General features: G+C 37.6%; 1 protein-coding gene across 1 annotated transcript in view; it reads right to left on the reverse strand.

Annotated features, from left to right (window-relative positions):
- CCHR5.PART0H11orf65 (chromosome chr5.part0 C11orf65 homolog) overlaps window positions 1-25,867 on the reverse strand; it is a 426,753-nt gene that overhangs the window by 329,677 nt on the left and 71,209 nt on the right. The window contains exon 2 of the mRNA XM_044072623.1: window positions 8,299-8,419. Coding sequence (XP_043928558.1) covers window positions 8,299-8,409 — 111 coding nt within the window. The 5' untranslated portion in view covers window positions 8,410-8,419. The remainder of the gene's footprint in view (window positions 1-8,298; window positions 8,420-25,867) is intronic.

Raw genomic sequence — 25,867 nt, forward strand, 5'->3', positions numbered from 1 at the left:
ATTAAAAGTGAACTAATAAAAATAACCTTTATTTTAAATTAATGCCCATATTAATTCCATAATATTTCTATGATATGATTAGTCATAAAATGATGAGTAAACTGCTGAAAACCTTGGTTATGTATTTAGAAATATATTTCTGTTAAAATTGATTTTAATATTTTATTAAAAATATAGTGCTTACATTTAAAAAAGTTTTATTGTTAATATAATACCACCATCTGGTGGACAAAAAACAAATTACAACTTGGCAGCTCTTAATTTTAGAACAGGAATTATTGAAAGCATCTCATTTAAACCTGGTTCCCTGGTAGCATCCAGAATTATTTGCCAAAATAATTCTCTATATTCAAGTTTTTTTTCCCACATGCCACCCCTGACTTCTTTGGGTACAATTTCTAATACAAAAAATAAGAATACAGAATCTGTGCAAACTTGGGAGTGACGAAACAGTGCATTGTTCACTTTGTTTCTCTTGATTTCATAGTAATGTTCGTATATTCTTGATTTAAGCTTTCTTTCTGTTTTTCCCACATAAAAGGAAGAACAGGAGTGGCATGTGGCAATGTATACTACCCCTGTAGTGTTGCAACAGGCAAATTTAGAAGAAGAAATAGTTCTATTTCTACTGGGAATGGAAATGTTAATGCCCTGGTGAATAAATTGGCATTGAGAACATGATCCACATTTGTATGTTCCCATTCTGTGTGGTTCACTATCACTTCCTTTACCTCCCCCAAATTCAAAAATATTTTTGAGATTCATATCTCTTCGATAAATAAATTTCAATGGCTGATTTTTTTATATATTCTAATTCTGTAAAATCTCTAAACTTATCCCATTCCTTGGTAATAGTATTTTTGAGTATAGCTGCATCACCTGTGTAATCCATAATAAAGGCTTTTGAGAATTCTATAGTATCGCTGGGATTATTTGGATGTATCATAGTGTCAGGAGCATCCTGTCCTAAGATAGGGGCAAATCTACCATTTCTACCTTCAAGTACCACCTTATAAATTTCTTTTATTAAATAGATAGGATATCCCCTTTCTTTGAACATATTTTTTACAAACTGACTATCCAAATAAAAATCAAGTTCATCCGAGGTCATCCTACTAGTCCTAATTAGTTGTCCCTTAAGAATATTTCTTTTTTGGCTGAAAGGATGCCCACTTGAAAAATGTAGATAGGAATTGGAGAATGTAGGTTTCCTATATATCTTTGAGACAAAATGATCATTGCTTTTACTTAATGAAACGTCCAAATAGATACATTTATCAAAATTGATGTTGTATGTAAAATCTAAAAAATTGGTTGTACTTTTTATATAATCTAAAAATTCTAAAAATCTTTCTACTGTGTCAGTCCAGAAAATAACTATGTCATCCAAAAAGCGTTAGTAAAAAACCCAACAGTTAACAAATTCACATTCATTGATAAATAAAATTTCCCACCATGAAAGAATAATATTTGCATAAGTGGGGGAACACTTTGCCCCCATGGCTACACCTTTGACTTGTCTAAAAAATTCTCCTTGAAAATACATGTAATTATTTTTGAGAACTATTTCCATCAACAGGAGACAAGTTCTAAAAACATCTAAGGAAAAACTTTTGTGATGTGCCATACTTTCTTCTAACCATAATAGTCCGATATCATGGGGAATTGATCCAAATAAATCCACAATATCCAAAGTAATAAAGATTATATTATTGGAAAATAAATGGTTCTTAACTTGTCTCAAAAAGTCCCAGGAATCCTTTAGTGTGTTTTTACCACAAATTGATAGTTCTTTTAATTTTGTATCTACATATTTTGCTAAGGGGGTGGTGATAGAACCTTCCGAGGCTACTATTAACCTTAAGGGTGGATCGTCCTGGTCTTTGTGAACTTTTGGAATACCAAATACTGAAGGAACCCTGGGATTCTGGGTGGTAAGAAAATTAAAAGTATCTAAATCAATAGAGCCCTCAAGTAATAAATCATTGATTAGCAAGTTAATCTTAGCTTTAGAAATATTAACTTAATTGATGGAAGCTCTGGTATAATTGATAGTATTTTGCAAGCTTTCCTTCATCTTGGATTCATATGAAATGGCATCCATTAATACTACCCCACCCCCTTTGTCAGGTTGCATAATTCGTATATTTTTGTTCCTTTTCATATTGTCAAGTAAGTTCAGTTCATCCTTTGATAAATTAGAAAATACATGATGAGAACACACAGTTTTCCTAATTTCATTTTCCATGCCTTTTTCAAAATTTTTTAACTGTGGGTGGAGTGGAGGGTTGAAAACACTCTTCTTTTTAAATTCAGAATGCTTATTATTTGTGTTAACAGTAGCCTCAAACATTAGCCCCAGGTTTTGTTTCCTTAAAAATAGTTTTAGATCCACTATGGCCCTTGGTATACTAACTTTCCTAACAGGAATAAACTTAAAGCCTTTCGCAAACAAATCAAAAAATTCAGTGGAAACATCCAAGTTACTATAATTAAAATTTTTGTATTGATTGTACTCAAAAATGTTTCCATTTTGTTTTATTGGATTTTCTCTGTGATTTAATTCCTGTAAGGGGTGGCATGTGGGAAACAAAACTTGAATATAGAGAATTATTTTGGCAAATAATTCTGGATGCTACCAGGGAACCAGGTTTAAATGAGATGCTTTCAATAATTCCTGTTCTAAAATTAAGAGCTGCCAAGTTGTAATTTGTTTTTTGTCCACCAGATGATGGTATTATATTAACAATAAAACTTTTTTAAATGTAAGCACTATATTTTTAATAAAATATTAAAATCAATTTTAACAGAAATATATTTCTAAATACATAACCAAGGTTTTCAGCAGTTTACTCATCATTTTATGACTAATCATATCATAGAAATATTATGGAATTAATATGGGCATTAATTTAAAATAAAGGTTATTTTTATTAGTTCACTTTTAATGAATCCAGCTGTATTTCATCAAGCAATTGATGTAATTGAGTCAATTAATTTTTAATGTATAAAAGATGTGTGTTTTTTAAGATGAATGTATTTGTTGAATGTAGATGTTGTGTCTGTTCTGAAGAAGATATTCGAAAACGCACTTTTGTTTTTTACAAGCGTTATTAAATCTTCATTTATATGGTTACTACTAGTATTTATTACTACTTCATTAGACTGTTATTTTCAATTTACTGAGTAATCCAGGGTCTCATACCCTTATTTGGTCTCCGGAGTGAACCTTGTGTGGTTTTTGGTATTGTCAGTTCACTCTTGCATCTCTACATTTATTTATATTTACCATGAATATCAGTTAAAAATTTCCTAATACTGAAGGTGTGACAGACACTTTCAATGTGGAACTTTGAGGAACATGAACTTTTTAAGACCGCAAATGAGGTACATTCCTCATAATGAGGTATGCTTGAGAAGTATGTGGTACCCTAAAGCTTTGGATGCTGGCTAGCTGTTATATTCTATGCAGAATATAAACCATATAGCTAAGGCTACTGTAGGAGTGATCAATACAATGAACATAGAGGATTCCAGTTGTCGGAGGTATAGATAATTAAATGCAGATAATTTTCATACCCTTTTTCAAAAGTAAAGAGATAAAACATAGTTTGGAAATGACATGCAAGACTTGCATGAACATTTTTAATAAAAACACATGATCATTTTGTACAATGAGAATTGGAAGGATAATAATAGCATGAAATGGAAGATAAATAACCCCCAAAAATTCTGGGCAGGGATAAATAAATTACTCCACCCAGGTCAAACCACCGCTCCACCTCCCTCAGCCTCTACTGATAAACTACCAACAGATGTTGCTAACACCTTTAATAATTTCTTTACTGAAACCATCCAAACGCTTGCAATCCAAATACCCCTTAACCCCTCTAACCCACTGGATAGCACTCCAAGTTCCCAGCCCTCCTTTAGCTTCCAACCAGTCTCTACATCCTTCATTCGTTCACTACTCAAAAAATTAAAACCTACTACCCTAGCTGCAGACGTTCTCCCAGCTGAATATTTGCAAAAAAGCTGCTAATACCATAGTGTACCCCATTTCAATTCTAATTAATCAGTCCATATCAGAAGCCTCAGTCCTCGCTATCTGGAAAACATTGCGTGCCATACCCCTCCATAAAGGTGGTAACTCTACGGAGTTATCCAATTATAGACCGATAGCCATCTTATCACCTCTGGCAAAAATATTGGAAAAATGCATCCTTAAACAAATCCTGTACTTTCTAACCCAAATATCCTACTGGCTAACTCCCAGCATGGCCATATCATAGTATCACCACAGCTCTCGTCACCTTCTCTAATGCTATAAACTATAACAGGAACAACAACAGGTTATATTCAGCCCATTTCTTGGACCTGTCCAAGGCTTTTGACATGGTTAACCACCATCTTCTCATCAACACCCTGGCAACAATGACTCTAGGCAATCACTCTCTCCGATGGTTTGAATCCTACCTGAACAATAGACAACAATCCGTCCTAATCCAGAACAAACTCTCAAACCTCCTACCCAACACTCTAGGTGTCCCACAGGGGTCGATCTTGGGACCACTTCTGTTTTCCATTTTTATCAATGACCTCTACAAAGTCATCCCTGAAGCCATCTGCATTCAATATGCAGACGATTCAACGTTGATCTGCACTGGCACCTCGCAAACAGAGCTGCTATCAATAACTCAGAGTACTTTCAATCTAGTAGAGAACTGGCTTGCCACCCACTGTCTGATACTAATTCTTAATAAAACAAAGCTCCTACTTCTCACCCCCATGCAAAGATCCACGGCATTATCTCTCTCCATTAAGGCTAATAATGGTACTATAATCTCTCCAGATGCCCATACAAAACTGCTAGGAGTTATTATAGACAACAGTCTTAAGTCTGATGTGCACGCCAACAAAACAATCAAAACCATTAACAGAAAACTGGGCTCACTATATAGGATAAAGCCATTCCTTACCCCACATGCAAGGATTTCCATTGCCCGCTCCCACCTACTCTCTACGCTCTACTATGCTTCTCCTCTACTTGCCAGCCTAAACAAAACTGATCTTAACAAACTCAATCTGCTATAATAACATAGCAAGATTTGCAACTGGTCTACCCTACAGGAAACATCATTGTAAAAATCTAAATTATCTTGGATGGCTAGATCTTCACAGGCAGATTCAATATAATCAACTCATTGTGGCTCACAAAGCACTTAACCAACCAGATAATACACCTGCCCTGAAAAACATCATCTATCCTCACTCCAACTCCAGATTACTCCGGTCATCTACTAGACTATTAGTGCAAACCATGAAATCCAACAACTCAGCTGGTGACTCCCTCTTCGCCAACTCTGTTGGCAAAATTTGGAATTCCCTTCCTGCCAACATTACCCTAGATACCACTCTATCTCAATTTCAAAAAGCTCTCAAGGAGTATTTCAAATCTTAATGGACATGTCCCTGCTCCAAGCCTGACTAAATCTTTATGCATACTGGTGTACTAGTTCTATGTCTATAAGTGGTACTCAGATTATCTGTGTTATGCCAATTTTGAAGATTGTTAGACTGTATAAATTAAACTTTACTATAAAATGTGTTATATTTGTATACATTTAACTAGACTGTAAAATGTGCTATATTTGCATAATGTTTTGATGACTCCTGATCTATATGTACATTGTAATGATTGTATATGTAACCCCCTGTGGAGCTTTTCTCCCCGGGCCTCCGCTGAAAATGGACATGTATCCAGTCGGACTATCCCAGTCAACAAATGTAAAATAAAATAAATAAATACGATACAAACTGAATAGTAGTGTCTAATGTGATCAAGGTAAATATAGCAAAACAATAGAAAAATTAATAGCAGGATACACATGGATACTGACACACTTTGATATGCAGAAACATTAAGATATACATAGACCATGACAGGAAGAAGTCAAATCATGCAACAAGACTCTGCAATACTGAAAACTGAAGACAGATGTTCAAGTTATTGAACATTTGACCATACCTACTCAGTCTTGCCTGGTCTCTGTCCAAAACAGAGTATCAGCTTCTATTTTCTTATTAGGGACAGAGCATCTATTGGTACCTTTAAAATGCATGAAAAACTAATTGCAGTAAATTTAGGATTGCACATCTGAGAATGAATGCATTCCTAAACTAAAAGCATTTAACTGTGACTTTGCAATATCATCCACTTTGTTGATTACTAAAATGCTTTTGGGAATATTCTAACTATTCTCTCTCTCTTTTCTATTTTCCACTACTAAACTGTAAGCATCATTCCCTACATCATTTACTTGGTCTGCTATTCTATCCCTTCCGAGGAAGGACATGTTCTTATTCATAGCTCTGTTGACCCCAGGCATGCTTAGACTTCTTTGTTAGTTGAATGTATCCTGTAGTACATATTCTTTACGATGTATAAACCAAACATGTTTTGAAGTAATGTGTATAATTATTTATGTTATGTTTCTATTTTGTTCTTACTTCTGTCTATACCTTTCTTAGTTTAAATGGTACCTGCTGATTTTCTTCTGGAAAGTGATATACATTTTCACCTGAGAAGCTTTATCGCATATGTTGATATGTTTGTCTTTTTTGATCCAGTTTGTCATATTCAAAAGTACAATTTCGGAATATTCCATCGGTTGCTGAAGTTCAGTATTATGCACATTGAAGTTTAGTTTGCCATCCAACATAATAGCAAGTTCTTCTTGCATCTTTACCCCAGTAAAAAGCTACCATTTCTGATGGATCATATATACAGCTAAGGAACTGTTTCTTGCCCACATATAAATACTGTTTAATACCTCCTGAAGAACTGTCTGAGAGAGAGCTATATATCTGGGTATTAAATTCCTTGAATGTATTACATCAGAAGGAAATACAATATTAGACTAATTTTTATAGTTTTTACTTTATTCTTATGGTTTTACTTCTAGTCAGCTTGTGTTGGCATTGCTAACTTATATGAAATTAGCCTAACAAAGTACTGTGTAGCCTATTACTGGGAATGCAGTCCAGGAGTCCTAGGGTTACACTACCATTATACAGTAATTTGGTGTGATGTAAACAGGGATATCAATGCTTTGATATGGGTATCATACAAAAAATATCATATAAACAAAATAATCCACAGAAGAAATGAACTAAAAAAATTAGAGGGTGGGAGTCTCAAGTTACAAGAATGTATTTAAAACTCCTGGTCTTAAAAAAAATCAAGTCTTTTTAATTTAAATGAAAATTAGAGAGAATCTAACAATGAAACATACGTTGTTCACCAATCTTTATTTTATCATGTGCTTAGGTTTACATTTTTGAGCACTGGAAATATAGGCTTATGTTAAGAAATTGTCTAATGGAACATATCACAAAGGAAATAAATTGTTTAATGCTAGAGTGCTTTGTGTTTGGAATTCACTATTGGAATGATTTAGAGTTGTACAATAAAGAGACAAAGATAAGGGCCTATAAGATGCATATATGAATGGCTGACAGCATGATTCACAGTAAATTAGAATAGTACAATAGACATGATGCATCCCCCAACATCCCATTTTATATTATATTGGGTATCTACACTGTGAAGGACACAATTAGCATTATCTACATGTGTCAAGAGAAGGTTTGAGATTATATTATCTACATGTGTCAAGAGAAGGTTTGAGATTATGTATATGTTGGGGAAGGGTGTGTGTGTGTGTGTGTGTGTGTGTGTGTGTGTGTGTGTGTGTGTGTGTGGTTAAGTGTGGTTAAGTGTGTAGTAATTATATTAATTATATCACGATACTGAGTCATCGTTAAACTTCTCAGTCCAGGAAAATATCTCTGATGATATCTAAGACAAGGACAGTATAATGCTAGTTTTTATAGTAAATCAATTAAGTATACATGTATATTATACAAAGCCAACATGAGGGTGTTGCTTAAAGGAGATAAGAAATAAAATATGTAGTACTACTGAAGGCACATACCACATTATTAAACTAATGTATGTATTTCATTTATTCAGTGCATTTCCAGTCTGGTTTTACTAGAAAGATGACTCACGCTGTGGTTAGCAAACCTGAAAGAAACTTAATCTCTACTGTCAAGGTGTGATAAAACTGCACTCACTTTCTGTGTTGTATGATTCCCAAGTGTTTAGTAAGTGGAATGACTAGTAGTGCTACAATTCTGTTTTATACCACAGGGTGCTGCTCTGTGATTACAGGAAGCTGATAAATGGATCTGTGTGTGTGTGAAATAACAAGAAAGATATTAATCAAACCTTACAATGTACTTTCTCCATGCCCTCTGGATTATACGGGCTGCTTTTTCTTGTTCTTTTTCCAAAGATTGCTCATCATGTTCAACCCAAGTATCATCCTTCTCTTCAACTGGCATCCTGCCTGGTCTGAAAGTAGAAAACAAGCTAGTGCAGCTGTAAAGGCCAGATAAGTTATATTTTCATGTTAAATTCATGTTTTCCTTGTTTATGCACATAAAATATTTTAATTTTTATTTATTTTCATGGCAGTAGCTTGCATACTAGATTCTTAAATGTTTAGTTAGGAATACAACTGAAAATCAGTGTCTCTTCCACTCATTTTCACATAAGCAGATTAAAGTCTGACTTGAAAGAGGGACAGCTTATTATTGTATGAGGTATAAGTTATTACTACTATCTGCCTGATTATGTAATATAATTATTTTAGTGTAGTCATAGATGAACTCATCAAATCTTATTTAGTCAAGAATGACAGATCAAATGAGCATTGACAAAAGTGTTTATAACTTATCACAAAGAATTGATGTCGTAGGAGTAGTTACATTAATTAGAGGGACACAGTAGGTGTAGCCCTGAGCCTTGGAACTGTAAACATATTTTTTTAAGCCTATCTGGTTTACCATTCTAGACCAAATGGGCTTTAATGGGTCCATCCACAATTAGGAGACCCACATCCAATATAACACTTCACCCCCCGCCCACACCAATACATACACATATTTAATCTATTTCCTTCTTTATCCTTTTAATTATAACAGATGTTAATGATATCATTTAATTTTAGATTACATTTTATTGACTGACATGGAAGTGCTTGTATCATAGCTGCCCAAGCTTACCAGCTTGAGGGAGTAGCTACTCTGTGCTATTATCTACTCCATGTGGGAATGATGTGCTGGTGCTTGAGTGCATTTTCATTAATTATTTATTTGTATTTTTATATTCTCTGACACTACAGCTACCTACAGAAAGATAAAGACCATTTTCTCACTGAGTGCTGCGGCTGCCCTTAAGTAGTGAACTAAACCTAGTTCACACAGATATACAGGCTACTGAAAGATCAGGTAATGTACATAATTTAACTATTGGTATTACAACAGACTGTTGTTTTACTCCAGTAGTCAAAGAGATTCTAGATGAAGTATGTTTTCCAAATTCATTAAACAATGGGGAACTTATAGCTAATAATGCCAACAGTAGCCAATCTAGTGTGGGCTTAGGAAATATGGGTGTTATGCTTCCTGACACTAAAAAAGACACAGTTTCATCTCATGAAACAAATGGTGCAGCTTTGCATAATAAGGATTTATGGAGCAAACTTGATGAAATTCCAAACGATAAAGAATACTCCATTGACACTAAAAACAAATAAAGGTGATCCCTTGGAGGTAACTCCTTAAACTTCGATAATGATAGTGGGGATAGGAACTGTTTTAGTGACCCTCACATAAATTCCCATATCACTCACTTATTTAATAGACCAAAACAAATAGGAGACTCTGTGTTAAGAGTTGTGAAGAATATTCTTCCAAGAGTTCAGAGGCATCAAATCACAGTATCTTGCTTTAATAGCTATAAGATAAGTGATATAGTAGATAATATTAAGAAAGTATGCAATGATCAGCTGCGATATGAGGTTGCAATGATGTTACTAGGACTAATGAGGAATGTTTTTTTAAAAAATGGTAGGAGGAGATAACTTATTTCAGTGAAATGTACGCATTTGAACTAGCTTTAAGTGATAGGTTTTCTGCTCCTCACTTTCAGGAAGCAATGCAGTCGAAGGCTAGGTTATTTACAAATGTTAAAAAATACAACAGTCTCGACCTCTAAACCAAAAACACCAATACTCCATTCAAACAAAAAGATGATGAAAATTTTCCATTTATTTATGTGTCCGTCCTGGTACCTCGGCAATTCGCCTTCAGTGGAACATCTCAACGTACAAAACCATCTCTTTATATATCTTAAACAATTAAATCATTAACCAATTAATTAAAGTGCAAATTTTAAAATGCAAATTTTTTAAAATGCAGCTAATACTTGTGAAATTCATTACAAATACAAATAATTGATGAAAACATTCTTGCTAACATGCCAATACAAACTATAATTTAATACACTATAATTTAATACATAATCAATATCGCCATGAAGCAATAAAGCACGGACTTAATTCAAACTATAATGCCACTATCTAAATTCATGCCCCTCAGATATAAGGTATGATAACTATAAATCATTTTATGTTCCAACCTATTCAATTCTGTTTTGAAATTACCTCCCTGAGAGTGTGGTCTGGCTAACACACTAAAGATTAACCCATTGTTATTGCTATTGTGTGTTTTAATAAAATGTGAAGCTACGGGGCTATCCACATTACCCCTTCTGATACCCCCCAAGTGTTTCCTTGTGGTTTGTCCCACATACCACAGTGGCTTGTCACAATCACAACCCAGGATATAAACTACCCCTTGTGAAGAACAATCAAATTTCTCAAATGCTAAATACTTTTTCCCACTGGTCTTCTTTCCATGTAAGTTGCATACCCTATCGCATACAGAACATCGTCCACAATGTTGCATACCAACGTTCATGTCTATTGAATGTTCCAGCTTCCTACTTAACAATTCTTTCAAATTGTTATACCTACTGTAAGAAAAGGTAATATGCCTGGGAAACAAATGTCCAATAATCAAATCATCACAAACCACATGCCAAAATTGTTTAAGAACTTTTTCAACTACCCATAAAAATTCAGAATACCTAGATACAAAGAATAGTCTGTCCTGTTCATATGACACTGGCCGCCATATATGGTAACCACCCCTAGGTTTATTCCCTCCACACAACCTATCCTTAATGCCTGAGAGTGTTGTTTCCATATAACCTCTAGAAGAAAGTCTCTCAAATACTTCATCAAGAACTTCATCCCACAAATATGGGTCAGAAGTATTCCTGAGAATTCTCTTAAATTCCCCTTCAGGCAATGCTTTGATCAAGTGATTCAGCTTGGAGTATTGGCATTTACAAATGTTACTAGAAAAGATTCTGTAAAGCACTCTGTGAAAGTTGTTTTATTATGGGCAGATGACAAGTCTGTCTGCACTTGAACCATTTGAGTAGTTGTATGGTAGGAACCGATTTGACCAAATTGGTTAAAACTTTTTTAGAGTAGATGATGTGTTCAACCACAGCTCTAGAAAAACCTCTCTAAAATGTCTGTTGACTAATGCTCTAAGTCTTAACAACAAATTACTGAACTGGAAGCTTGTATTGCAAATGGTTCTTCTGATATAATGTTTATAATAGAGACCTTGTTTAGTCGCATTAGTAAACCATTATTTTTCCCTGATTTTTGTGAACAACATACTTTTAGGTTAAAGAAGGGGGGCTTCTATTTATTTTTCTGTTAAATATACATCGATATTAACTTTCAGTGATGAAATTGCAGAGTTTGACACTGTAAAAATAAATGATAAAGGAATGTGTAGGAATGAGGCTTTTTTCTATCATTCTCCAAATATATCCAAAAATGTAGATACTATGCTAATTCATCAAATTGCCAAATGTTTTTATGGTAATTCTGAACTTAAAAAAGATTTAAACCCTCCTTGTGCTGATTGGTCAGCTCCTTCATCCTCAAGCAAACTTATAAAAAAATAATAAGTGATAACATCACTAATTGCTATTCACAGATATAACTAAAAATGAGGGGAAGAACGGTTTTAGATGTAGTCTGGTTTTACAGCAGATTGAGATCTAATTATTGTTGAACTGAATTAGTACTGGGGGATCTGATCATGTATGTGTTATTTTTAAGATTGTTGAATCTATACTTCCAGAAATTAAGAGACAATTCTGAAATTTTATTAGTCAGTTTTTGTACCTATTAATGCTGATATTTTATCATGGAAGTGGCATCTCACTTGAATAGTGTTACGATACAGAAACATTGGGAGACATTTTATAAATACAGTAACTGTTTGACTTAATTATTTGTCCCAACTAGTTTGTCCCTTGGAAAAAGGACTGCTTGGTTCACCTGGTGGAATATCAAACTTGATAGGGCCAAAATGTAAAAAGAAAAAAATTATGGAGGTATTATAGAGCTCAGTCATCAGTGCTGAATAAGAGAATTTACAACAGATTAAAATATTTTTTTTCAAGACTTATTGATAAAACAAGATCCTTTTATGAAATTAATTTAAGTACTGATTTAAAAGACAACAATAAGGGCCTGCTAAAGTATCTGTATAACTACGGCATTGATGACATATCAGAATAACACAAAAGGTTGGTCCTAATTAAATTAGAGAGCCTGGATATTGGGTAAACCTGTTTGCTGAGGGCTTCTTTAATAGTCCATCAGTTAGGAAGTTAATAATTTCAAACTTCCCACTTATATCTGAGAGTTCTTCACTTTTACAGGATAACCACATGAAGTCAACTTTGGCAAATGTTAAAATGAACTCATCAGCTGGGCATGATGGTCTGAATGGATACTCTGTGAGAATAATATTTGAGCATTTGTATCTGTGTTTAGTGCAGCTATTCCAGAAACCCCCTAACTGAATGCTTTTTGTCTGACATATGGAAAGAGGCAATTGTTATTCCAAGTCAAGTAAGTAATTCAAGCTACATTATTAATGATTATAGGCCTATTAGGCTCATCTATATTTTGAAAAAGTGCTTTTTGTGTGGCAATGAGTGTATCATTCAAATGAGGTAAATTTTAGTAATGCTATCACTCAACATGGATATATCTCTGAAAGATCAAGTTTATCTAACTTGATTAAGTTTTATGAAGCTGTAGTAAATTCATTGGACCAAGGCTTGGCTATAGAAGTGGAATATTTAGGTTTTGCCAAAAATTTTGACTCAGCTCCCCATGCAGTATTTGTTAATATTCTGAGAAAGTCAGATATGAATGTTGATGTAGTAAGATAGGTAATAGATTGGTTATTAGGTAGGAAGCGTAGAGTTAGAATTAAGAATGAATGTTCTGGATGTATGACTATTTGGAGGGGTGTACCACATGGATCATACCTCTCAACCTCTCAGTGCAAGAAATCTTGATAAAGACTGACAAAATGGGGGAGGGAGACAAAAAAACAGAAATAGGGACATATTTTAAGTATTACTCTTATAAACGTAGAAAGCTGCTAGAGTAGCAGGATTTGTTTTAACATACATTTTCTGAAGGATTTGAAGTCTAAAATGCAAATGTATGTCATTATTTAGTGACTTCAATCCTCAGATCATCCCAGTAATTTGTCAGAAAACACAGATTTTATGAGGAACAGACCAAAACTATGAGTCAAAAATCTGGACATTCTGCAAAAATTGTACAGTTGAGCAGTATGGCATCAGTTTGGGGACCCTTATTATTTTGTATGTTAATGTGGGATTGTCTACCTTCAGACTGATTATGGCTAAGTAAATTTGCAGATGATTTAAAATATGGCAATATTGTTACTAACACAGTGAACCACTATCATCTTTAAAAATATCTTGCTAGATTAACTGAATTGGTACAGTTAAATGGTATGAAATGTAATAATAGAAAATGTACGGTTCTGCACTCTGAAGCCAAAAAAAAGAAGTTATATACTCACCATAACGTTGCATGTGAGTTGTTCTATCTCGCCTTCATTCATCACTGATGGGTTCGAGGCGATCCCTCAGCTCTGACACAGCTGTTAGCAAGCTCGAGGTTTACCAAAAGCTTGAGACCTAGCCCCTTATCCCATGATGCACTGCATTGAATACCACAGATCTTGTTTGCTGCATGTACTACTTTTGTCAGATAATAATTATTCCAACAAACAATAAAAAGGAATGCATAACCAGGATGAAGCTAGATTCCAGGTCAACTGTCAGCCAGGTGGGGGATGGAGGGAGGGACATGAGAATGAAGGCGAGATAGAACATGAAACGTTATGGTGAGTACATAACTTCTTTATGTGAAGTTGTTCAATCTCGCTGTTCATTCATCACTGATGGGTAGCATCCCTAGCACCCCAAATCTCAGGTAGCTCACGGAAGTACATTTCTCAGGACCGTGGACCCGAAAGAGGCCCTGTCCCTGAAGGCCTGATCCACTTTTTAATGAGTGATGAAGGTATGAGGTTTAAACCAAGTGGCTGCCACACAAATATTATCTAAAGGCACTTTGGCTTGAAAAGCAGCAGATGTAGATACTGCGCTGGTAGAATGAGCTTTAATCTTTTGAGGCAAAGACATATTGACAGCTGAATGAACAAAGGCAATACAATCCGATAACCATTTAGACAGAGTTGTTTTAGCCACTGGCCTACCTTTTCTAGTTTCTGAAAAGGATAAAAAGAGTTGGTCTGATTTTTTAATATCTTTAGTTCTGTGCTGATAAAATCTGAGCTGTCTGTGAACATCAAGTTTGTGTAGCATATACTCCAGTTTGTTAGCATGGTTGGGAAAGAAGACTGGTAACTCAATAACTTGATTAATATTAGTTTCGGAACAAACTTTAGGCAAAAAAGAAGGATTTGTTCTGAGTGATACTCTATCAGGGTGAAAAATCAAATAAGGTGGTCTGATAGATAAGGCTTTAAGCTCTGACACTCTACGAGCAGATGTAATGGCCACTATAAACAGAGTTTTCCATGATAAGAACTTCATTTCACAGGATGATGCTGGCTCAAAAGGAGGAAGAATAATCCGGGATAATAGTAAGTTCAGATTCCGCGCTGCATAAGGAACTTTCACTGGGGTTCTGATGTGGAAGATCCCTTTGAGAAAAGCTCTAGACAGCTTATGGGTCATAATGCTAAATCCGTCTATTCCTAGGTGAAAGTTAGCAATGGCAGCCATTTGAACTCGTACTGTAGCTGCTGCTGAACCTTTGTTGAAAATTATAGTAAGGAATTCTAAGATGGAGGACATGGGTGCTTTATAATGGTCAATGTTCTGTTTGAAGGCCTATAAAGAAAATCTTTTCCATTTGCTGAGGTATAATCTTCTAGTGGAAGGCTTTTGGAAAGACAACCAGATGTGTCTCGTCTCCTGAGAAATATTATCAAGCCTGGCTATGAGGGGAACTGGAGCAGCCAAGCTGTGAGCTGCAGGGACTATAGAGAATGATGGAGGTTCCCCGACGGATGCATCAGCAGGTCTGGATGCAGGTTCAGAATCCATGGTTCCTCCACTAGGTGCTGAAGTAGGAATGGGAACCAAATCTGCTGAGGCCAATGAGGGGCTATTAGAACCATAGTCCTCCTTAGCAATGAAGCTTTCTGTAGAACCTTTGAAATCAGAGGGATTGGTGGAAATGCATAGAGAAGACATGGGGGCCAATCGTGTACAAGTGAATCCCTTGGGGACTCCCCCAGAGGGGGGATCATGGCAAAATAGCCTCTGCATTTGGTGTTTAGGTGACTGGCAAAAGGATTGCAGCAAGGCTGGCCCCATTTGTGGAAAATCCTGTCCGCTATCTCTTGTTTGAGGGAACAATCATGAGGTAATTAAATTGCCCTGCTCAGTTTGTCTGCTATCACATTGGATCTTCCCGGGATGTGCGTTGCCAACAGAAAACGCTGAGAGGATACAGCCCACTGCCAAACTCTGAGGGCTTCTTGACATAAGGGGTAAGATCTGGTCCTGCCTTGTTTGTTCAAATATCAGACCACTGACATGTTGTCTGTCTGAATTGCAATGGTCCCATGAGAAAGAGAGTCTTGGAAGTACTGCAGTGTCAAAAGTACTGCTCTCATCTCCAGGATGTTGATATGCAAATGTAACTCCTGTTCCATCCATGTGCCTTGGACAGTCCTTTCCTGATAATGCCCCACCTTATCAGGGAGGCGTCCATGTTTACAGTGGCTACTGAAGGTGTAAATACAAATGGGCGACCTACAGTTACATGAGGGGACGTCAAATACCACTGAAGGTCCTTCTTGCACAAGTTTGTGATCAATATTGTGTGACTCATGGGAAGCTCCTGGTATGACCAAGTATTCTCATATGCATTCTCACTAGAGGAATGGCTATGATTGCAGCAGCCATCAGATCCAAAATTTTTAACACTTCTAATGCTGGTGCTTTTGTCTTTGATACTAGAGAGCTGATTTGCTGACGCAGCAGAACAATTCTAATGATAGCCTTAAAGTGATGGTTGAGGTGTCTAACTCTGCTCCTATAAAGTTTATATGCTGCGATGGTGATAAGGCAGACTTTTCGAAGTTGATGGTAATGCCCAGCTGATTGCAGAGAGTCAGAGTGTGGTCTCTTGATTGAACTAGTTGATGCCTGGTGGTGGCAGAAATGAGCCATTCATCTAAATACGGAAACACCTCTTATCCAAGATGCCTCAGGTGAGCCGTTACCACTGCCATGCATTTGGTGAACACTCTGGGGGCTGAAGTGAGACCGAAGGGCAGGGCTCAAAATTGATAATGACTGGCTCCCAGTTGGAAATGCAGGTGCTCTCTGGATGTCCTGTCCATTTTTATGTGGTAATAAGCATCTTTGAGATCTATCGAGCACATTCAATTGTCTTTCTCAAAAAAGGGAAGAATAGACTGAAGTGTGACCATCGAGAACTTCTCCTTCTTTACAAATTGGTTGAGTCTGCTGAGGTCCAATATAGGTCTCCAGTCTCCTGTTTTCTTTGGTACTAAAAAGAACCTTGAGTAAATTCCGGATCCTGTTTGGTCTGCTGGGACTGGCTGGATGACTCTTTTTTCTAGCAACTTTTGGACCTCTGAAGTTGCTTGTTCCCTGTAATGGGGTGGTACGTCCAGGATTTTCCTTAGGGTTTTTGGGAAGGAGGTGAATGGTATGATATATCCTCTGGAAATTATTCTCTGTACCCATTTGTCATTGGAGATTTTTAGCCAGGTGTAGGGATACAGGGATAAGCGACCCCCGACTGCCTCCAGAGTAGAACAGTTGGGCTTCCCTTCAGGGATGCTGGTAAGGTTGACCAGAGAACTGATCTCTGTCACCTTGATGCTGCGGGCCCCCTCTGCCGCAAGAGCAGCTTCTTCCATTATTACCCCCTCTCCTCAGCCTCTAAAGGGGGGTATCACCACGGGTGTCTGGAAAGGCTGTGTGAGATTTTCGGAACCACATCTTACCTCCCTTAGTGCCTTTGGGATAAGGCTGCATGGGGTGACGAAATGGACTCTGACGGCAGACAGAGTCTTCCCATCTTGCTCTCTCCTGGTGAGAGTTTTCTTCATTTTAGGCCCTAAGAGAGCAGTGAAATAGAATGGGGCATTGATGAAAGAAGTCTTGTGTGGTTCCGCGAAGGAACATAGGTGCATCCAGAACTGTCTATGTAAGGCGATTCCTGAACCTGCAGCCCTACTCAAACCCTCGGCTGCATACAAAATGAGCCTCATGGATGAGTTTACTATGGAGTTAAGGGTAGCAAGCTGGGTGGTCACTTTGTTGGCAACTCCCATAGCTACAGAACCCTGGAGGAGATCTCTCTGTAGTCTAGTAAAGTGGGTCAGGTAGTTCAGCGATCGCAATGAAAATGTCGCTGAACTGAAGATGCGTTTCCCGTATCAGTCCATAACCTTAGAATCCCTGTTAGGGGGACGGACCGATGAAGAAGTCTTGGATAATTCCTTCTTGGTGGCTGCTGCCACCACCATGGCATCAACAGGTACTCCTTTAGTCAGAAACTGCTTATCCATGGGGGCAGAGATGAATTTATTAGGCCTCAGGGGAAGAGGCTCCGTCACGTCCGGTGACTCCCATGCCCTACGAGAGATCAGCTGCATGAGTTCATTGTAGGGCGGAGACACCCAAGAGGTGGAAGGTTGAGACCCGAAAGCCTTACACCCTGTAGGGTTACCTGAGGCTCAGGGTCTCGACACTGGGCTGGGATGACAGGAACAGAAGCAGACCCAAGAGCTATAGGGGAAGAAGAGGGTAGACCTGAAGTTGAGACTGTCATTGGGGAGAAGCTCTCCTCTTGGTTCTGATAGCCTCACGACTCCAACACAACGGAACCAAAGTCCCCAAAGGAACTGCCAGCTCCCTCTGCACCGAGGCCGTGGGCTCCAAACTTGAGGTAGGAGCTGAGCTCACCCGAGCCCAGGCCCCAAGAGGGAGAATTGGCATTGACAAATCAGTGTGACTGCCCCCCCCCCCGGAGTCGACTGGAGAGCGTGGGTTCCTAGACTCCACGGTTGGCGCCGATGAAGTCCGAGCAGATGGAGCTGATAGCACAGAAGCAGGCCTCAGCTCCATGGATTCTACAAGAATCAGGTCTGCCCCCTCCGGCTCCGAAGTACCAGTGTGGCTCAGAGGAGGAGTAGAAACGTCCATAACAGTGGTCTTCGGTTCCGATGCAACGGTCGGTGCCAACAACAATTTGGGAAGTCTTGGAGCCTTCAGCAGCTTCTGCACCAGTCGATCCATGTCTGGATCAGAAAGACTGACAGAAGACCTAGAAGATTTTACAGAAGGCAAAGACCGAAGAAGGGGAGAAGCAGGAGTCTCAGATACCAGCTCCGAACAATGGAAACAGTAGACTCCAAAGGCATTGGAGCCGATGTTCCAGCAGATTCTCCCAATTTTGCAGTCTTATGCTTCGATGACTTAGAACTAGAAGCCAACGAAGATTTTGAAGATATAGGGGACTGACCAGCCCCATCCTGGCTAGACAAAACCTCATCAAAGGAATGTTTGAGCAGGCCTCTATCTATTAATTTTCTTTTTCTCTCGAGCAAAACCCTCAGAGGAAAAGCATGACATATGCTACATGACTCCTGAAGATGATGTGAGCCCAAACAATATACACATTGCGTATGTCCATCGGTGATGGACATTTTTTGTCCACAATCTGGACATTTTCTGAAGCCTGATTTAGGCCATTTGTCCTTGTCCTGTGACATCCTAAAGTAAATTAAAAAACTTTTAAATAAGTTGTTACTGCACAACTAAAATAAAGACAACTGCTGTTAACTATAGTTAGTTGTTAATTCACAACTACGCCCTGACAAGTAGGCCCAAGTGGCACTTAACTAACAAAAAACTACACTTTCCTAATACAAAAGATAAGATGGGAACAAGGGGTAAACAGTAAATAACAATAAATAAAAATGAGTTATTTGAAAGAAAGAATTTAACTTGCATAAATCCTATTTTTCTCCAATAAAGGACTCGAGCTCTGGAAACACATGAGATCTATGCCGTGGCAAACTAGATCTGAGGTATTCCAGGCAGTGCATCATGGGATAAGGGGCTAGGTCTCGAGCTTTTGGTAAACCTCAAGCTTGCTAACAGCCGTGTCGAGCCAAGGGATTGGCTCCGAACTCATCAGTGATGAATGAACGGCAAGATTGAACAACTTCCCATTCATTATTATCCTTATGCCTATAACAACTTTTGTTTGCTCTTCATCTAATCAGGTTTAGGGCCTGGGTATTATAGTTCTAATATGCATATCAGTGATGACAGTGACTACAGTCTTATCAAAAATATTCTTCCTATTTCTCAACTAGGAACAGACTTTTTATGGTTAAGTTATATTAACACAGTTTGCATCCAATTCTATTGTAGAATGTAGTGGTTCCTGTTGCATCTCAGGAATCTGTCAGCTCAAGAGACCTTATCATATACAAACAACATTTACAGGGCAGGTAGCTGGATGTGATAAAAGACTTGAGAATCTCTCTCTCTCTTTTTTTCAGTTGATTATAGGTTGCTGAGTGTGGATTTAATTCTGGTTTATAGGTTCATAGGCAAGAATTAGGCAAGCTGACCTTTTGAGCCATTTTAAGCATAGCCAGTTTCTCTTTTGGTGCTTGAATGAACCTATTCCATTTAGTATTAGATTGGCCTGACCCATCCCATGGTTCATAATTATATATTACCCTTATTATGAATAATAAGGATCACACTACATATAATATGAGGGGACCTACGCATGAGAAAAAACATTTGATAGCTGCTTCTGCCTGTTAGTAGTCAGGGGGCAGTTATGGGGTACATTTTTTGTTTCCTATCCATAGATTCAAGTTGTGCTTGAATATGGACAGGAATGAGCTTTGTTTTATGTGGATGGGGAGTCTGTTCCAGAGCAGTAGTATCCTGTGTTAGCTGAACCTGTCCCTCCTTACCATTCTGCTGATGCTGCAGAAGAGGTTTAGATCTCTCGACTGAGTATTTCTGATGCCAGTTGACTTGCTGATCTGCCAACTGACTTGCTGATCTGCAGAAAATACATTGGTAATGGGTCAGAAGATACCGTGTATGCCAGATACAAGTAACATCTTAGCAGTCTGTAGGATACTGAGTATAGTAATAGGACTTTGTGTTGGCCCATGTAGGACATATTTAGGCCTTGTATCATTTTAGTAAGGTATTTCTGCAGGCATTCAAGTTGTTGCATGTGTCACGACAGATGCATGCCAAAGGGGGCATTATACTCAGTGACTGGCCTAATGAGGGCTGAGTGAAGGGGGACAATGACATCCCTAGATCTAGACATAATCCTTTATTTATAAGCTGTGCAATATAAAGGACTTTCTTATGAGAATGGATACATGTTGATTGAAAATTATGTCACTGTCCACATACGTTCTCAAATCTCAAACAACTGGAACTCTTTTTAGAGTGCTAAGGAATTAAGGAGATGGTTCATCTCAGCACAGATCACGTCTTATCTAAGCAGATCAAAGAATGAGGTTTAAGAAGGATCATAACAGTCAAACTTAAGAATAGGATATGTCCGGGAATATGCACAAAAAAGGTATACCAAAAGGTTCCCTCTTAGGATCTGTACTGATCACATGTGATACATGCTTGATGTTATCTATATGTATTTGCAATAGAAGGTATCACAACAGAATTCAGATTTGCCTGTATTAGTTGCATAAATGGGCTAAGGAAATTAAGATGAAACTGAAACTGCAGAATAGCAGAAATTATGAGGCATAGAATGTGCAAGATACAGTTGCCTTACTAAAGGGAAGGCAGGCAAATGTATGATACACTACAGAGTAATATAATGACCTGGGAATAATACATAATAAAGATATAACATTCTGAATTGCATTAACTGGATTACATTAAAGATAACCTATAAGGTGGATGTTCTTCTTGAGAGTGTAACTAACTGAAACCCACTCATTATGATACCATTAAACCCTTCACTCATAAGGCCAATTAAAAAATTTGAGAATTTGCTATGGTACTTAATAAACGAAGGAAATGACAAAGAATCTGGAAATGACACAGAAATTCATTACAAAGAGAATAACACGAATGGTGGGAATCCTTTAAAAGTTCAATTCAGACGGCTAGAGTTGTGCCTAGTGAGTAATAGTTGGTTTCCAGATTGTCTAATTCTGGCTTGTAAGACATTTATGGATGCCTTCCTGTTCAAGTGCACAGGATTAAAGAAGAAGAATGAACATGGAAATCCGTCTGAGGAGTAGAGACTGCAGATTGGCTATGGGCATTTTTTAGGACCAGTTGATGAAAATAAATGGTTTATTATAGCAACTTATGACCCCTGAGCCAAATCCACACTAAATAGTGTACAAAAACATCCATACTATATTTATTGAATTTGTAAGATCTAGCTATGAAATTAAGTTGGGTCACTTCTATGTATGACATGTAAGTGGTATGTAAAGTTGAAGGCATCAATTTGGTATTTTCTAACTATATGAGAAAACTAAAGGGTTAACAAAGTGAATTAATGTAATACACTTTCCATTAAGACAAACTGATTTCTCAACCACAATGTATAACAAACGTACAGCTATGTTTTTAGCTAACTCTAAGAAACCTAGGGATTGAGTTTAATACCCCAATAATCACAAAGTGAAGTTACTCATATTATGTCAGATGTGATAAGGACACCAACACTTAAGAATACTCGCCTTTATACCCAGAAAATAGTCCTCGTGGCTTACTTCACTAGAAATAGGAAGTCAGTAAGAGTAGGTTGTAGACCCATGAAAAATGTTATAAACAGGATGAACAAATGTTATAAAATGAGGAACTACCTTAGTGATATTAGAAGTCAAAAGGAGTATGGATTACTGAACAGAATGATCAGCAGAATGGTTTCCAGGGAGAAGAAGAACTCAGTCTGATCATGGGTTCCTTAACGGAAAATAAGGGTTTGTCATAATTAAGTCTTTAGAAGGGAGACAACAACAAAAATATCAGGCTGGCTAATGAGGCTGGAATTGTGATCAGTAAGGAAGAGATGCTAGTCAAATTGCTAGTCAAATCTGGTGAATGGTTTTATTTGTGTTGCAATGTGGATGTTCAAGCAGGTTTATGTGAAGCTGGATTTAATAAATAAGTTGATGGTAAGAAGGATTAGATTGCAGCTGACTGGATTATTTGTCTATACAAGACTTGAACAAAAGAAAGCCAAGTGGACTGGATAGTATAACTAACATAAGAACTGAAAGAAATGACAGATGATACAGGTCAAATATTGTGTCATTATAACATGCCTCTGAGAAAAGGTAGAATGTAAATGAGTGAAAGCACACAATAGTCATTCTAGCGTACAAAGAGAAGTTTCTAGTGCATTCTCTTTCTTCTTGTAGACCAATTAGGTTTCAATGTGATTGTTGAAAATCATGGAAAAGTTAATCCATGATAACACATTATGTCATTTAATGGTGAATGACAATTTTAATGTATCACAGTTCACATTTAGAAAGGGTTATCTGCAAGTATTACTTTGCCTCATTTCCAGGGCAATGGATAGTTGTCTGCAAGTGGATGGAATGTATGTCAATCTAAGTAAGGTCTTTGAATGTGTTAGTCTTAGAGTGTTACTTCTGAAATCGGAGGACTTAGGGTTACATGGCCAAATAGTTAAATTAACGACTAGGTGGTAGGTCTTGGAATCAACATCTGGGGACAATTTGTTGTAGGAATTAAAACATAGAAGTGGAGTACTGCAAGTATTCAGCCTGGTCCATTATTATTTACCCTATTTGTGAAGAATGATCTTAATCTGTCAGAACCAATGTTGATTTGTAAATAAGCGAATGATTTGAAACCGACAATAATTATCACACAGCAAGATGATCAGAGATTTTTTGTAGTTCTCCTTAGAATCGATGTGTAATTGATTTAAAGGAAGTAATATGAGAGTAAATTTCTTCAAATCAGCACATGTCACTTTTGCCTAGGAACCCTGATAGCAGTTGTAGTCTAAACAATAACATGCTGAGTACAGTAGATATCCATAATTATTTGGATGTCCTAGTAGACAGGTTCATTACTTTTAGAATTATATTGGATCAGTTAAGTTGAAAATCACCAAATTATTGTACTCCATTCTTAGAACAGTTTGGAATAGATCCCCATTTGCTGTGATTCTGTTATTTAACACGGGCCTATATCAGTCCATTGAAACGGCTGAAGATGTTCGAACTGTGAAGTTTGAAGATTATCGCGAAGCTGCAGAACACCGAATTCTTTCCCAGGGAAAGAATTCTGTGGGCCGTTTCTGTGGCTTCGCGATTATCAGGACTGTGGTGGAAAGTTACGGGTCAGGTTCAGGTAAGTGTGCGATTGTGTGGACGTTAGGGTTAGGGCGTGGGTTAGGAGAGCTAGGGTGAGGGTGCGGGTGAGATGGGTGTGCGATAGTGACAGACTTCAGGGTTAGGGTGGGATAGGTGATTTAAGGTTAGGGTACGGGTCAGGTGAGTGTGCGATAGTGACGGATCCTAGGGTTAGGGTTTGGGTTAAGGTAAGTGGATAGATAGTAGTGTATGTACAGTTTAGTGTAGGGTTAGATGCAGGATTTTAAGTGTTTATGTGTGGATTGCTGTTTTTTTGGTGTGCTTGTGTTGTGTGTGTGTTTCTTAGAACAGCGATTTTTTTTCCAATCGCTGTTCTAAGACTTCAATGTTTTTGTACTTCGTGGTTAGAAGTTTGAACATACAGTGTTCGAACTTCAGCCATTTCGGTGAACTGATATAGACCCATTTAACACTGTTATTTGAGATCTCCTACAGTTTCTAACCCCATGGTTCTTTTATAAATGAGATGACATGAACATTATTGTAAGAGAATGAAATGGTTTACAGAATGTGTAGCCTTGATATGGAAGGGTTTAGCTGTGGCATTAAGAATACCTTCTATGGATACCTTTAAATATAGTCTGGATATCTTTTGTGGAGGGAAAGGGAAAAAAATCTGGTTCAGTAAGTGAGACCTGGAGCAGATATAATGAAGATGGCATTAATAAACTCTCCAGAGTATGAAACCCTACCAAATATTTCCTTCTTATATAATGTATATTTATACACTTCATCCTCATTTTACTATTATTTTTTTTCCCACATACTAGCAAACTCTGAGTTCTTAATCACAAATATGTATTTGTGATGGCTGATAGCCCACTTTCCATAGTTACCACCTCATTCTCATTGTAGGATTTGTGAATATCATATGCATGCAGGCCGCAAATTATGTAATGTTATCTTTATCTGGATATCCCTGTGAACAAAAGTATTTAATCTTTACCAGTTTAAAGAAAAAATCTGCGGTGGTGGTGCTGCGGTAGCGTTGTCGCCTCACAGTAAGACACTGTCCAGTTCAATTCTCAGCTAGAACGTCTTCTGCGTGGAGACATGCGTGAATGGGCATACCTTCGTTGAAGGTTGTGCGTCAGGGCTGGCAACTCGGCACGTGAAAATCAACTGCCAATCATTAGTGGACCGGAGTTCCACTGTGGCAACCCCTAATCGGGAAAAGCTGAAAGACGCAACATTTAATTTTTACCAGTTTTACTTCATCATTTTTAGTGAGCATTTACATGACCTCTCATTTATTGTTTGCCATGTAAACTGAATTGCATTGCCATGATATGTTTTGTCATGATTATTTTTTCCCCTGAATTATACTAAAAATGGAACCTCCCAGTTAGACATTCCTGGTTAAATGTTATAAATAAAAATAAAATAATTTCTGAACCTTGGCTCTGGATGATTGTCCCTGTTGAAGTGGCACCCTGACCCCATGCAAAAAAATGGGAAAAAGGGGGTGTGGATGGATGGATGGACTTCTTGTCTGGAAAATGATATGTATTTATAGATGCTAGTAAACAAATTCTACTAATAGGATAGTTTTCAGAATTCTGCTGTTAAATTCCAGTCATGCCAGTACACAAGAGGTGAATCAAATCTGAACCAAGCTGTGATATCCCCCTCTGTGGGCGAGTAATCAAGGAGCCTGAATCTTTACCCCTAACACTGGAGAGGGATGTTCATTTGCAACAAAAATAGATACACACAGTATTTCCAGGTGCAGCTCTCTGCATCAAGCACAATTACCTTTAAGAGCACACAGGGAACACACTCAGTCCGGGGTCTGGATTTCTCTTTCTCTCTCTCTCTCTCTCTCTCCAGGTCATAGGTAAGACTCCTCACTGTCACTGGCACAGCTGTAGAGTTGAGCCCTCAGCCATGTTTCCAAACCAAAATCTCCACCACTCTCCCTGTGAAACCAGCACTCTGTGTCCCTCTGTTCCAAGCAGCTGACACACACGCTCTTTGAGATTTGATTTGCACCCCCGCACACACACGCACACAC

The sequence above is a fragment of the Protopterus annectens genome, chromosome 5.part0 (genome assembly GCF_019279795.1).
Source record: "Protopterus annectens isolate FY-2018-M chromosome 5.part0, PAN1.0, whole genome shotgun sequence".
In the NCBI taxonomy this organism is placed as follows: Eukaryota; Metazoa; Chordata; order Ceratodontiformes; family Protopteridae; genus Protopterus; species Protopterus annectens.